The following is a 16,011-nucleotide window of genomic DNA, read 5'->3' as shown; positions in this document are numbered from 1 at the left end:
TGTGTCAATCACACGTTTTGAAGGTCAATGACTAGTATCATGAGTCATGTGGAAGCTGCCACAGTTGTAATCCCTTTTATGTGGCGAAGGTTGTTTCCACCATGAGCATCGGTAAGCCTGCAGTAAGTGTAGGTGGTATTAATATCTGTTGCATAAGGCCTTTGCAGAGTTGTCCAAGGAAATTGGAAACAGTACTGTTGTATGAACTGTCTAAACCATGTTAGTACATTCAAGCTAGGTGATCATTAATTATAAACAATGCATTAATCTAACTATAACTCAAGATCATCATCATCATCATCTTCATCGTATTACAATTAGGTATTATACGAAGCAGAGTCCAATGCCAATACTCATACATAACTGTGAAGATGTTGCAGGTTTTAAAACTAACACAAGCTCAGCCTGTGACAGCAGGGTAAATACACGTGGCTCTTTGTTGACAGCAGACAATCTAAATATGTCAGGCTAGAGGTAAGCTATAAGAAATGGAAAGGAAGACACCATAGCTTCAAGACCCATAACCTGAACCTCAAGGGGGTTCATTACAAAAACTCAAGAGATAAGAGTTTGGTTGGGTGACTATGCTGACAAAAGAGAAAAGTATCAATTGGCCTTGAGAAAAAAAAACATCAATTGATAGCTGTTACTAAGTAAAAAAAAAATAAAATAAATTAGGACTCCAAATATCTCTTACCCATCTACCAACGAGTGGGAAGGGCTTCATTAGATTAGTGAAAAAGAGTATAATAACATTAAGTACATGTGTACACATGTACAGACATTTAAACATAGTTGTACAATACACACATTAGTATATATTATACATACATGCACACAGACATGCTAGACACATGAGCATATGTTATTCATATATATATATATATATATATATATATGTATGTATGAGAGAGAGAGAGAGAGAGATTTATATGTGTGTGTGTGTGTGTGTGTGTATACATATGCACATACATGTGTGTGTGTATGACAGAGAAAGAGGCAACTTAACAGGCCAATGAGAAATGCTGTCTGAAACGGAAATTATACCTCAAAAAGCTATCCGTTGTGTGATCAAACACTTTCTGGGCATTGTTATTTTGAAAAGGTTTGGCAGCCTGGGAAACTTTTGCACCAAACAGCGCTTATGCATTTCGAGCAAGTCTCATCTGTTCCAGTTCTGTTGCCAGGTACCTTTGAAAGTCTAATTGCAAAATACGGCTCCTTCAGTAATGATGCAGTCGCACGAGTTTGTAAGACGTTAGTGTACCCAGACTAATCCTGCTTTGTGTGTGCTATCAGAAGGCAGATGAAAACCATTATCTTGCCTGCTTCCACAAAACAAAAACAGGCAAAAAACAATCCACTAGCTTTAATGTCCCAAAGCAAGCACCTGCCCACTTCTTTTTCATAAAGGAAAATTAAATGCTGTCTCATAAAATGGACTTGCTGCTTTTATTGCAATTTAAATGCCAGGTTTAAATCCATCAGCTTCTTTATAACATTAGTTTTCATTCAACTGCTTAAAAAATAAGAAAATAATATTGTTCTATGCTGTATATACAACTGCGGAAAAAGTCAAGCATAATTCTGTTTATAAATTAAACCAGAATACTTCATCATTAAAACATTTTAGTAATCATGAGTGAAAAGCAAAATGCATTTTAAATTAAACTGATGATTCTTCCACCATTCTTCCATTGTACAATGATACTACAAAAATAGGATATACTAAAAAAACAGCCATGTTACATGTACATTGCATATGCATATCATTAGAAAAATAACTGTGCAATTTAACAATTTCCTACATTTTTAAGTACACTTCCTAAGTACCTTGTTCTTTAAAAGCTTAAAACATCTGAGAGCAGTCACCAAACAATGCTTAAAACCATTATTTTTTCAACAGTTTGTCTTTTTATTATTATTTTTATTTTCTCTTGGCCTGCACTAAGCAGTACCTCCTTCCACAACTGGTTTCCACGCTAAACATCAAAGGAGCACTTTTAATACTGCAGTGCTCACTTCCAGCATTTGCGCATTAAGATGCTCACTCAGTCACGAGCAGCAAACATGTGGGTGCCCTTGAAATGGGTGTTCATAAATATGCATTACAATTTAATACACAAGGAGAGTCACACACTAACAGTTCTATGCCAATTCATTCTTACACACTGATTTGGTCTCAAAAAGGCATAACTGCTCTGCTTGGGCTAAAGGCCAGATCACCTTATCACAGCCAAAACCAAGACAATATATGATGCATTAAATTAAAATAACCCTGACCAAAAATGACAGATTGTTCAAGGATAGACGTAAATGTACCCAAACAAATACCCTCAGGAAGCTTACACATATGAATATCTAAAATTTGCATTATTAAAAGATAGGTGGTAAAGTCTAATGGCCTGGTAAGATACAACACTGCAGCTACAACATGTAATGCAAGTAACACGGTATGTCTTTGCAAAATTCTACAATACTGTTCTCTGAAAAGACATACAGCCATCAAAAGCCTCAACTGAGAAACAGTGGAAAACCTTAGGAAGAGAGTCACCAAGCATTCATGTGGTTGGTATCACAAGCATCTGCAGAAAACAGACCTGGATAAAGAAAACAAAACAAAGTAGTTTTGACTATGGCACTTCTTCACATAGTGCGTTTTGGTAGGGCAGAAAATTGTTACATATGGGACCTAGCTGACCCAGAAAAAGAAAAATTAATTAATGTAAGGAGGTTAGCCACTTAAGGGTCATAAAGACGCAGTAAAAATGAATGGTCACCGTTAAAAAAAGAACATAAAATCTTTGTAATCCAATATACAGCTTCAGTTCATAAACTGCAAAAACAGATAACTGCTCCAGAAATTGATTCCAGAAAGAGCTCTGCCCACGTATTGTACTGTCCCATTTGGAAAGATGAATGGAAGTTCTAGGAATGTAATTTGGGCAGTATATCCATAAGAGCTGAAAGCTAGCATGGTCTCCACTCATATCTACAGTTAAAAACTTGTTTCGTAATGCCTGTAGCGGGGCAGGTGGATATGTATTGTACAAACATGTTAACATTACAACAAGCTGTATGGCAGTTGTGACTGTACCTTCCAAATAAACTGTAAAGTTTTAAGACAGATATTCACATTCCTGTAAGGTCACTAGAGTACAATTATATATATATATTATATATATATATATATATATATATATATATATATATATATATATATATACACACACACACACACACACACACACACACACACACACACACACACACACAACACATATTGTGTTGTAAACAGTGTGTGTGTAGCAATGATCCAATTACTTATAAAACGTGTATTTTCAGTAGTAGTAATTCAACCCCCACTAAGGTTTTACTCTAATCAACAAACGGCATTCACAAGGGAAGGAAAACAAAAACATGAGATTTTGGCTGAGAAGTGCAGATCAAATGCTGGGAAATTTTAAGGAACTCGACAGAAGTAAGGCACAATACAACTGAACTGCTAAAATTACCAGGAAGACTTAAAGCACCAGCTTCCCTGAAACTTGGAACCAGCTGTTCATCTTCCTCTTCCATGAAAATTGCCTTAAAATGGGATCAAGTGAGTAACTGTCAAAAAAGCATTAGCGCTGTAACAAAAGAAATAATAGATAACTGTATATAATCAGAAAATTAGTATTAATAGATCAAGACCAATAACTGCTTTATTAAAAAAGCTCCAATTTGCAAACGTTGCTCCCCAGTCTTCACAAAGTTATCGAAAGCAGGGTTATTGTGCACACAGTACACCTAGCTGCAAAAAAGAAGGGTTTAACTCAATGCCAAAACTGGGCATTTAAAAACTTGCGTGCAACAAGTTCTCCAAAAGGAAGCATATGCACTATCCGGGGAAAGTTTCAAAACACTGTATTAACAAGTGGTACACCACAAGCCCAACTCTACAGTGTCTACTATTGGTCACAGAAGAAGCTCAGCCTAAATATGGGTGGCGCTGAAGAAAACATCAGCAACCTAATGATGAAATCTTCTGAAGTAATACCTTTTGCAGTACATAAAATGGAATCTCATAAATACTAATCACTCTTTAAATCCTACGTAAGATCTACCAGAGTGTGACGCTGATCTCCTCTCACCAAGAAATATAAAATGCACACAAAGACAACCAAATAATGGGATTAATATGGAAGAATATTGACTATTAAGGTAGCCTAACAGTGGTAACCAGTGTCTAGTATTTAGTACATCTCTGATCCATTTTCCTGCATTTCTATACGTGTCAGAGAAGTACAGATTTGATGCATTAAGTAGTACTTTGGGTCACAGTACAAACACTGAAACTAAGGCAACGCCCAAATAATGTAAACTGCATCTTGGTTATGAAATGCCTTAAACACCATTTATAAGGTAATCAAAGAATTAGTTGATCAGTTCTAATAATATACACCACAGCATGGGATGACATTTACCATGACAGAGAAGTCTAGTACAGCAGGTCAGTAGTAGGACATCTACCTAAAAGCTCCAAGGTCCAAGGTTCAATCTTAACCTCAACTCAGTGTGTGTGGAGCATGCATGCCCTCCCTGTGTTTGCAATGGTTCTGTGTACTCCACTTTCATCAAAAATCATAAAAACATGCTGGCTGACTGGCTTATGTCCACAAACACATACACACCTGTACATCACAAACATTATTTCATGGGTGTGTGGATTATAAATACACACATTTTGTATAAAATGTACACACACACACTCCCTACATTTCCACAAATTAGATAACAAAAAAAAAGCTTGTCAGAACATCTGCAGGAAGGTAACCCCTTCTGCACATGTTACCACCTAAAACATACAGATGCACTTTCCATACATTTCTCCAAGTTAGAAGGCGGACAAAATCTAGAGTTTCAGCTTGTCAAAACAACTTTCAAAGACATTTTCTACAGGGAAGTAAGCCCTTCTCTAGCCATAATGGGGGGATAGACCCCACACACAAACGCACACACAATCACTGCTGGTATAGAAACAGAAAATGCACTTGCAATTATTTTCTATGCGAGACACCAACCAACAGATTCAATTTTTGTGAAATGAAATAGATGAGCTAAATCCCTTCAAATTAACACTTGTGTAGTGTGACACACACACATATTGCATTTGCCTTTGCTGCTAGGGTCTGAAAAACACTTTTTTGCTCATCAGATTAATAAACTGATTAAATTTAAATTATAAAGACTATCTATAGTATCTTAAGCCTTCACTTTGATATCCTGAAAAAAAAAATACAAATCCCAAAGCAGGCACAGATTCTTCAGTTATCAAAAGGGGATTTCCAGCCATGACAACACAAAACTTGTCCCTCAGAAAAAGAACACTTTCACACTGGACAAGTACATTACACAGCATAGCACCACCCATGCACAATGACAAAACTGTACCTCTAACTCTTACTATAAAAATGGACTATTTTAAGAACATACAGAGCAGAAAATACTTCTAAAGCAAGCAAGGTTTCAGAGGTTACACTTCAAGATCAAGAGAGGGATACAGATGTGAACAGCATCTGATAGCCATTAGTACAAATCAGATGTTGCTGTACATTCTTCTAGAATATGCAAGCCAGAAAGCAGTTACAGTCCCCCCCTTAAATGTGCACATAAAGAGACCTTCATGCTGGTTCCACAAGGGTAGAGATAAGAAATGTGTGTGAAGTACTTTCCATAAGTTATACAGAAGTCACAAAAAACATACAATACTGGCTGAGATGCAGACCACACTCGAGTAACTGTCAACATTTTTCCATAAGTTGTATATATTTAAAAAATGTTAGGAGGCCTGCAACTTTCTCTGTGTAGTCACAGCTATCATTTGTTTATGTCAACTTGAGCTTGACAGGTGCCTCTGTTTCTCTCATAAAATTGTGAGTACTTAATTGTAAGATGCCAAAAATAGGCATCTTACCAGGTGCAACAAACTACATTTGCTTGCCTACCAGAAAGCTTACCACATTGCTATGAGGTAATGCCCAAACTGTTGAATAAATTATTACAAGACTCCCAAGCCATTACAGCCAAGGGGCTTAATTGCTGCCGTCTTCCCTGGTAGCCAAACGCTACAAAAGCAACACTAGAGCAATTTTTAGACCTATCAGACCCATCAGTTTAACCACAAAAAAGTTTCACGGTGAAAACATGTTCAACCAATAAGTACAAAAACACATCATTTATGTTGGTAGGTCCTTTCACTAGTAATCAGCTCCTTATCAAACAGCACACAGACATCAAAAAACTGACAAACAAGCTACTAAAGCTTTACTTCAGTCCCAATTCATCAGTTGCAGTGAAGTGACTTGAGCTAGTGCAGTGGGTGACTTAACAGCTACGCCAAGGGAGTGCTAATCTTCACACCACAACTAGTAGTATCAAATATATATAACACAAAAACTCAGATAATTTTAGTTTAGTATGTCAGTTTTAAACTCCATATCCTATTTTTTTTGTAAACACCAAACTGAGATCCTACGGCCTCAGCTAACGAACCATTGACAGTGACAGCCTCCATTCAATTCAGCAGCAGGCACACACAGTGTTGAAGTCAGAGAAGACCACTGTATGCAAACTGAATCAGATCCTTTTATTTTCTGTGCGACTTGAGAGTCGCCTAACAGCAAAGTGCCAAATTTTGGATAAATCCATCTGCCCTGCTGTCACAGGCTAGATCCCTTCACATATCCAGAACTTGTTGCCATGACAACTACAGTTTTGCTGAAAGAATCCCATGGAAATTTGTCAACCATAGGTCATGCCTGACAAAATACTCAACATATTTCCAACAACTACTTCATTAACTTTTGCAGCTCTCTAGTACCTTTCTGTAATCTTTCAAGTTTTTCCAGAGAACTTCTGACATTCAATCATTCAAAGTGCTTATACATCTTTTAGGCACACAGCTAATCACTGCTACCCATATTGAGCCATTACAGTCTATGGACTCCACCATCACTCTCTGAATCATTTTGTTGGAACTCTTCAGCCATTCACTACAGATGACTGATCTTTCATCTAAACACACTGTGCACTTTACTTTGTTCAACCTGTTTATTTCCGCCCTTGTGGATAACTTTAAACTGATGAAGATAGAGAAACAAGGAAAGGGGGTTTCTGGAGCACTGCAACCCTCCAGATGAACAAGAAAAGAAAGAAGCCGTAATCTTAAGAGTATTCTCCATCAGCAATCTAAAAGAAGTAGATGATGAAACATTTCAATCACCATTTTAGAAAAATACTACAAACAAACACAGTTAAGCTCAAAAGAAAAGCATAAAAACAATTCAAAAGTGGCAATACAAAGTACTCATACACCAGTAACCAAAATACAAAAATTAGGAATTTAGCACTTTTGTCCATCAAAGCAGGACCCTTTTCCAGTTGCATCCCCTAGGATTTTTGAGAACTTTTACTAAATTTATATTTGGTATAATAGATAAATTCACACAAACTCTGGAGTGTTTGCAAAGGGCATTTTTATCACTTTGTTTCTGTAAATCATATAAAATGTTCATATATCCTCTTTCTTAAACACAGACCTTAAAGAAGTGAAGTGGAAACTTAAAATCAAAGGCTTCATATACCCCAGGTTTAAACGAGCATATTTCCTTACAGCCTTAAATTATAAAGCACATTTTACATAGCTGGTTGGGAACATTTTTATAGAGTATATTTGATGAATGGTGATTTTGAAAATACAGTGTTTTAAATTAGTTTTAAAATGTATTTTAAAATCCACTTTCTATTTTTTTTTTGTTATTAAGGCTGGATTGTGAATGGTATTTAAAACCCATGGTATTTACGAACTAATAGTTTGATATGGTTTAGTATTTGGCTTTTGTATTTTTAAATTTTGCAACCCTTAGTAATTATGTTTATTATTTAATTAAAAACACATGTATGAATTGAGGCAATAGTTGGCGTTTGACGTATTCTGAAAAAGTCCTGCTTTGATGGAAAAAAGCACTAAATTCCTTTAATAAAAGTTTGTATTCTGTTCAGTGGTGTACGAGTATGCTGTATTGCCGCTTTTAAATAGAACTATCAAAAGAAAATCTTAAACATTGTCAGTTCAGGTCTTTGCTTGAACGCAACATGCACTATTTTTCAAACAGAGGCTGTTGATCTCTATTGCAAAAGTAGATACCTTCAAAGATATGTGCTTCAGTCAAAGAAACAGGCCATCCAACATTGGGAGACCAGGTGAAGGTATAGCCATCACTGGTACGCCAAACAATCGGCTAGAGCTGTGGTGTTAGCCAAACAGACACCACTCAATCTAATACCAGGGTGTCTGCTAGAACCAAAGGAAATATTAAGGAAGCTAATACAATGGCAGACAGAGCCAACACAGGAACCTCTGCAAGGGGCATGGATGAGGCAGGCAAGCAGTCTATGCAGGGTAGGTCAACAGAAGCCCACCTGCAGGCAGCATAAGACTAACCAGTGTAGGGAGATGGAGATTCCCTAAACGTCAGAGGAACAGATGTCACAACACCTGAAGAGAAAATAAAAGGGCTCATTTTCTTTTTGATCCAATCTTCCTCAGGGCATCAAGTTGATCCCTCTCCCCAGGCTCGATGGACCAATTCTTTCCCCAGCAGCAAGTCTTATGGTTCATTCATTCCTTGAGCATTAGGGTTGGGCATACTAGAAGTGATCCCTTCACAATGATGATATATAGTCCTTCACCTGTGCATGCTCACTCACTCACTTCAAAGGGGTTAGCAAGCAATGGCCCTTTACAATGTATGCCACACCTCCATGTAACACGATCAAGTTGTGTTGCTCCTTTCTAATAGACAAACATCTCCACATGATCCCACATCTCCAGCAGGGGGGCTTCAACCTGGTCATTCCTCTCCTCCCCATTCCAGCTGCAACAGGCATGCAAGCCGCTATTCAAACTTTTCAACACCTGGGCCCTAGTCAGGGCTCTCTCAAATTGTATCCAGAGTAGTCTGGAGTCATGCAAATCCAATCAAATGCATTTAGCAGAAGAAAATAAATGGAGGTGTGGAGTGCAGGGGAACACAGCAAAGTGAAATGCAAAGAGTCTACTAAAGACTTATTTGTCAATCTGAGGGCACGCTGCATGCCAAGTCCTGAAGGTTAACAGAGACTGAATTCTCCATAGGCAGATCCTAAGATTCCCTCTGCTACATTTTCTGGAATAATGATATCCTGCCTGCAACAAGACGCATATACATCACACAGGTTTTACTTCTTACCAGTGTGGTAAGATCTCCAACAAAACTGACAAAATAAATGACACGGTATAATCAGACATTACATTAATAACACCATATGCTGCATCAGAATAGTAGGAATAAGGGAGAGATGATGAAACTTCTGGTAACCCATTTCAGTACAGTGCACCTTTGGAGAACTCACCCGCATCAAAAAAATAATAGTACCATAAATATAGGATATCAGAAATGCTTCCTGATCACAATTAAAAACTATAAAGTTCAGGGAAGGGGTAGTTCCCAATGATCAAATCGTCAGCGGACAATTTCTAGTCCAGAGTGCTTAGTCAACATAAAATATTAAATTACAAGCTTAGTATGATAAGGGGATATCTTTACAGCAGTATGAGATTTCTTATGCGATAGATGCATTGTGCATTAGCAGGAAAAAGTACAGATAAAGTACATCCAAATAACTAAAATGTTCAAATAAAACACTTAAGTCAGCCTGCTAAACTCAAAGTGTCTTCCAAACTAAAATGTTCGCCTGCTAAACTCAAGTGTCTTCCAAACTGCCAAAGCATGGCCTTACATTTTAGCTTCTGTGCGAGAGATCTAATATGCTATTTGTACTACAGCATATATATACCTTATAGGGGTTGTACAAGTTATGTAAAAAACTACTAGCAGGTATTTTAAATCACTGTACGATGACAGATGGTTATATAAAAAGGAAGAACAAATCATTAGACAATCAAATCAAAGCATCACTGGTTCTCCAATGCAAAATCATGCTGAATAATTTTCTTTCTTGAAGGATGCGAATTAAGCTCATCTTCATATCATAATAAAAATACACAAAAAATACATGGCTTGAATAAATTAATAATAGTAAAAAGCTGACCAATTCCACTGACTGTCTTCCAGATAGTCACTGCATTAACAAGTAATAGAACTCGTTAGACAACTCCCTCAGTCTACAGAAAAACAGTGGTTTAGGGCACCAAAACATTTGGCTTCGATTAGAAAAAAAAAATGAATCATAACAACCACCGAGAGTCAGACTGAACACTATTAACACTTCAGAGTGTAACAGATATAACTAGCCATCTACCACCTGCAAATAAGAGCCTGCAGATTTGACCATAGTTATGCAAAATGAGGTGTAAAATATGGCTCAATCACCCGTAGCATCCTATATTTCACTTTAATGATGGATTTTTCCCCAAATCTTGAGAAATATACAATAAAACATAATACTTTTAAAAGTCTAGGTTTTTCACGCGAGCAACATATGCCGCTAAACATGGGAAGTTCATGACCCACTGACAAGAACAAGTTGACTAGCATTAATCAGTGCCAAGGTGCCATAACTTCATGCCACAAGTTAATGTTTTTTTTTTTTTTTTGCAATCATATATTCTATTTAAATGATTAAAAGTCTGTTTTACTATGAAAATTAGGATTTATAGTTGGAAGTCAGCCACATGAGGCCTTCATACAGTCCATCTCCAGTGGTGGCACAGGATGGCTGAACATACCAATTTCTGTCCCTGATACGAGTTAGTCCCAGTTTCTCTTGTATTTCATGGGGTTTCATGGCATCAGGGAGATCCTGTTTATTGGCAAATATCAGTATGATTGCATCCCTCATCTCACGGTCATTGATAATTCTGTGAAGCTCTTGTCGTGCCTCATCTATCCGGTCCCGATCAGCACAGTCAACCACAAAGATTAACCCCTGAGTGCCAGTATAATAGTGCCTCCACAACGGCCGGATTTTGTCCTGCCCTCCTACATCCCAGACGTTGAACTTGACATTCTTGTACGTTACTGTTTCTACATTAAATCCCACGGTGGGAATAGTAGTAACAGACTGGCCTAGTTTGAGTTTGTACAAAATTGTGGTCTTTCCTGCTGCATCCAAGCCAAGCATCAATATCCGCATCTCCTTATTGCCAAAGATCTTTGACAGCATTTTCCCCATTTTTACGTATAAAAAGTATCTTCCATACGACTAAAAAAAGAAAAAAATAAATAGATTTAGATTCATTAAACATTTCAAATAACAAAGCATATAAAACTACACTAAAGAATGACAATATTCTAGCAGAAGAAGCATTTACTCCCCTGACACCTTAGCATAGCGCCTTTCCAGGGAGGATAAAAAAACGAGCACAAAGTGTGCATGCGCACACACACACAAAATAATTAATAAAACAATCATATTGACAGCTGTCCATCACTGAAAAAAAAAAATCAAATAAAACCTTAACACCATTAAATCCATTAAGCTGGCATACTCAGCATAGCAAGTAAATTACAATCACTAACACTTTTAATACCCCAATATGTTCTTGAATTCTTATCTTACAAGAGTGATTGGTTTCACCAACAGTGTACAGGGACAGGAAATAATGCTCAGAGTCAGACAAGGACTATGTCCTGCAGTAATAAAAGTTCTGTCATTACTTTCTTTTTCTTATCTACTACTTATACTGACATACATGCATAATGATTAAGCACCACAGTGATGGTACCCTCTTTAGTTTGAAGAAACAAACTTGAACCAGTTACTGGTGTCCTAAAATAATTGTGTGTCAGTATTATCACCCATTCTTCTATCATGACAAAAAAAAATTAAGGGCATTCTATATCACAATGTCTGTGCACAGTACTCAGATAATAGAATGGCACAACACTTTTTTTTTTTATTGAAGAAACAACTTGACTAAACTATGCGAAAAAAGATATACCTAACAAAATGTTAAAATTTCTATGCCATCTCTGGTGTCATTGAGAAATAAAATCCTGGACTGAGACCCAAGTTATAGTAGCATCTTAGCTGCCTGCTGCAACTGGCATGGAGGGGGAGATAAGTGGTCTGGCTTAGCTGACTCATCTGACTCATCTTTCTTCAGGGAATGAAGGTGGTGAGCACATGGCTGGGGCACATATTCCAGTGATGACCACAGACCCCGCAGAAGCATGGTTTCAAGGGAGGCAGAGATGCCCTGAAGAGTTACATCACTCATGGAAGCAAATAACATGCCCTCGCCAATGCCCACTGCATGGCAAACTCATTGCACCTTGCCAAGTAAGCACAGTAGGGACAGAGCCACAAAAAAGAAGCTGCCAGCCCCTCTCAAGTCAAATCTTGCCCCAGTGAATGAGGAAAAACGGGCCAACAGGACTAAGACAGTGTCCGATGTCAGCAGGAAGTGAGAGCAACAAAGAAAGTTCAGATCTTCAGCTCGATGCTACTACTGTTACTACTACAGACATTAAATAAAGACATTTTTCCTAGGCACCATAGATGCTGCCCAATTTGCCCTCCACATATCCTCACTCTTACAACCTCTTATCAAAAAACATTTGCACTGAATTTCTAGCTTACTCAAAAAAAAGCCTTTCCTCTGAATACAAAGTCTCTAAAATCTCAAAAATTCCATATCTGGCAAAGATGTCACATAATACAATAAGATGGATGACAATTGGCTGCATGCAAATAATTTACATTACAAAAAGATTTATAAAGCAGTTGTATGATAATGTGAGACCCAAAAGAGCCCACAAGTGTCTATTCTGCATGCTCTCCTGCACAAAAACATGAGGCAACTGACTAAATAGCAAAAATGCAATACCTGGTGTTTATGAAAACTAGTACAAGTGTGTTCCAGTTCAGAGATACCTTTAACCAAGCAAGCACAATAAGCAGATCCAAAAGAGGCAAAAACAGTTGTGCCCTTCAAACAATGAAAAGCCATTAAGTACCATCCAATGCTTTTGCCATAGAACTATAACCAAGAAAGGCAAAACAAGAACAACGGTCCCACTGCGTGCCAAACCCTCAGCAAGAAGTGAACAAAACAGTTTGCATGAAGCACTACCCCCAGCAGCCCTCAATCTAAGAATCAAGTCCCTCGTTTTAGCTTTTAAAACTGCATTACACCACAGAAGGCAACGTTAGACACTGTAACTTTAAAGCCCCAAATTCACAAAGTTGTTGTGTTCTGTAATCCATAAACAGATCTATTTAATTATATCTTAAACCACACATTTATACATTCATAGTACTCTGTATTATTGGATTCTATTCACAAAACGTATACAGTACAGGAGGTGGCACTGTCACGTCACACTGTTTCATACTTCCACATGTCACACACATCCCCTCACTTATTTTGCGCAAAAAAAATCTTTTGACAGCTCCTTCCCTTCTTCAAAGCCACAGTTTGTCAACTTACTAAACGAAAACAGCTAGCACTGCAATACCTTATTTATAACAACAAAAGAGATAATAGAAAATAGGACTACCTGCAAAAATGAGCACTTGGCTTAGCAAGCAGATAACGCACTACCTACCAAGAACAGCAAACAAATAGGCACAGATTCACAACTAAGCCAATGTAAACGCAGATCCCGTGCAGCGAGTAAAGTATTACAATAAAAAATTCGAACTACAGTAAGAACTTCTGCTAGGGGTGGGGTTCAAATGGGCGATGTCAACCTAGGGAGATGTGCACGTTTAGCATCAAGAAACGTAGCCGGGATCAGACAAAATATACTTACTGGTGCAGACAGACTATGCTTACTGGTGAAAAATTAGCCGCCACCACCACTACCCCCGAGGGGAAAAGGACGCAAAAGAGGCATATTAATGGAGAGATTAAACGACATTAGGAAGTAGGTACTTCTCTGTCACTTACAGAGCACCACACGCACAGTCACACCCCTTTCAGATCTATGAATCATTTGAATCAAAGAACCGAAGCAAAATGCTTCCCTTTTTCCTTAATTATGAATACATTCAATTGAAGTAAAAATGCAGTGAATAGACAATTTTTATAGTAGCTAATAAGCCATTTCCACAGTTTTCATATAACTGAATTACAGTGTATACTATACAGCGTTTCATAATAATCTTTCTAAGAGAAATTTACAGCCCAGTAAAGACCCGCCCTACCGGCACTAACCTGCAACAAAATGAAACAGCGGTCACGGCCCAAAGAGGATGGAGGATAGGCTTGCTGATAACTCGTTCAGCAGGCCGTCCCTGCTTTCTTACTATGGTGTCCCTTGCTGTAAGAGCTGTACAGCCAACGACTACCGTCGGAAGTCACCTCTCGGTCCCGGACCACCCCTCGTTCTCCCAGTCTCGGTTAATCTTCTCACAGATCTGGTTCCTGATCAGCTCCCCATGGCAGGATATTGTAACCCTCTGGTCATCTGTAAAGACTATTAACAGAGAAAGGCAGACGCACCCACTGTACGCCAGCTAGATAGCACAATCGACACTGACACAAAAACCGGCGATTTAGCTTCCCCGGTTTCAGATACCCGCTGTCCTTAGTCTACGAAAGAGTACGGGTGGAGATTTTTCTTCTTCGCTTTACACGCAAACGTATGAGCATGCGCTTTACGTCAATAAGGAGAGGCGCTGTCATTTGGCCTTAGACTTAGTTCAATGAAATCTTAATTCTCTTTCCGGTTTTTAGAATACAATGTAGTATGGAAACCGTTGTAATTTGATTTCAAGTTGAAATTTTCAGCTATACATTGTGAGGATGTGTTCCTTGAAATAGTGAATTGTTTTTGACGTGTATTTTGCAAAGGACATTGTTATACAATTTGTACTGGTACTATTGCTTCATTTCCATGAGTTTTGCGTTTTGCTCTGTTAAGCGTTTGACACTTGGCGAGTAACGTTTTACATGTCGACTGTGACTTTTGTGTCAGATTACGTCACATCATGAAACGTGTCTTATGTTTCACAAGGCTTACTTCTTGGAAGAAGGAGATGAGTGAACTTTAGACGTATAACTGTCAGCTGTCCCCAATTTACCTTAAAACTTTTTTGCTTTATCATTTAACATTGAGGATAATTTACTAAATTTGCTAGACGTTAGAATTACATAATTCTGAATCTTTGCATAAATATATCAATGAAAATGTTCTTTTTCTGTCAACTTTCTAAGAAAATTAGACTGGGGCCGGTTTTAATTCTTAATGTGTCACTCATTATTAAAATGGAGTAGCTGACAAGATCGATGTCATGAATAAGAATAACCGTTTACATATTTACAACAAAAGTGCAGAGGCATAATTTCCAGTTGTCACTGAATTTACCTCATAATTTTGTCGTATTCCCCACATCTCTAATTTTTTCAATAAATTATGACAAGCCAGGGAAGGTTTTGGTTGTTGTATGGTACAGCTACAGCCATTTAAATACTTGGAAAATGCACATTACTAAAACACCCAGTATTCCATCAAATGTATGTGAGAGTGGTGTAAGTAAAAAGTCCTGATTCTGAAACTTTGTGTCGGGTTATTTTTGCCCCCCCCCCCACACACACACACACACATTTTAGAGATAAAAGATATCGAAAACAGTTGTCAAGCGACTTTGACAACGCATGATCGTTTCAACTTTAAATCTGCAGGACTGGCCTTTAAGTTGCATCATAAATTGTCATGCTTTAAGTGTGCTAGCTAACCAAGCAGGGCCGCCAGTAATTTTACAGGAGTTTGGACTAGGTAAGAAGTTGTCTTAGGCACGTAGCACTCAACCTTTTATCACAAAAAATATGGACAAAGCCAAAATAATGATTTGGGGGGGGGGGGCAAGCCCCCCAAAATACGGACAAATTTTGAATATTGCTAGAATAAAAGATTTTGTGTTACCAAGTTACCATGCATTTTCTGATAGTCTGAAACTCAAATGCCTGTCATTATTTAGTGAATTCAGTCCTCCCTGATTTGCTCCAAAAATCCA

The 16,011-nt window shown here is 37.8% G+C and overlaps 1 protein-coding gene across 4 annotated transcripts in view; it reads right to left on the bottom strand.

Moving 5' to 3' along the window:
* Positions 1-1,433: 1,433 nt before the first annotated feature.
* LOC122789233 (ADP-ribosylation factor 6-like) overlaps positions 1,434-16,011 on the bottom strand; it is a 430,145-nt gene continuing 415,567 nt past the window's right edge. The window contains exons 1-2 of one of the 4 annotated variants that reach the window (XM_044056555.1): positions 14,210-14,725; positions 1,434-11,250 (exon numbers count right to left, since the gene is read on the bottom strand). In XM_044056555.1, coding sequence (XP_043912490.1) covers positions 10,693-11,220 — 528 coding nt within the window. In that variant the 5' untranslated portion in view covers positions 11,221-11,250; positions 14,210-14,725 and the 3' untranslated portion in view covers positions 1,434-10,692. Of the gene's footprint in view, positions 11,251-13,550; positions 13,570-13,805; positions 13,824-14,209; positions 14,726-16,011 lie in introns of those variants that run through there. The other 3 variants (XM_044056810.1, XM_044056640.1, XM_044056726.1) reach the window with 3 other exon arrangements.

Source organism: Protopterus annectens, chromosome 1.part0 (genome assembly GCF_019279795.1).
Source record: "Protopterus annectens isolate FY-2018-M chromosome 1.part0, PAN1.0, whole genome shotgun sequence".
Lineage (NCBI taxonomy): Eukaryota > Metazoa > Chordata > Ceratodontiformes > Protopteridae > Protopterus > Protopterus annectens.
The sequence above is the reverse complement of the archived record's forward strand: the minus strand, read 5'-3'. Positions and strand labels throughout refer to the sequence as shown.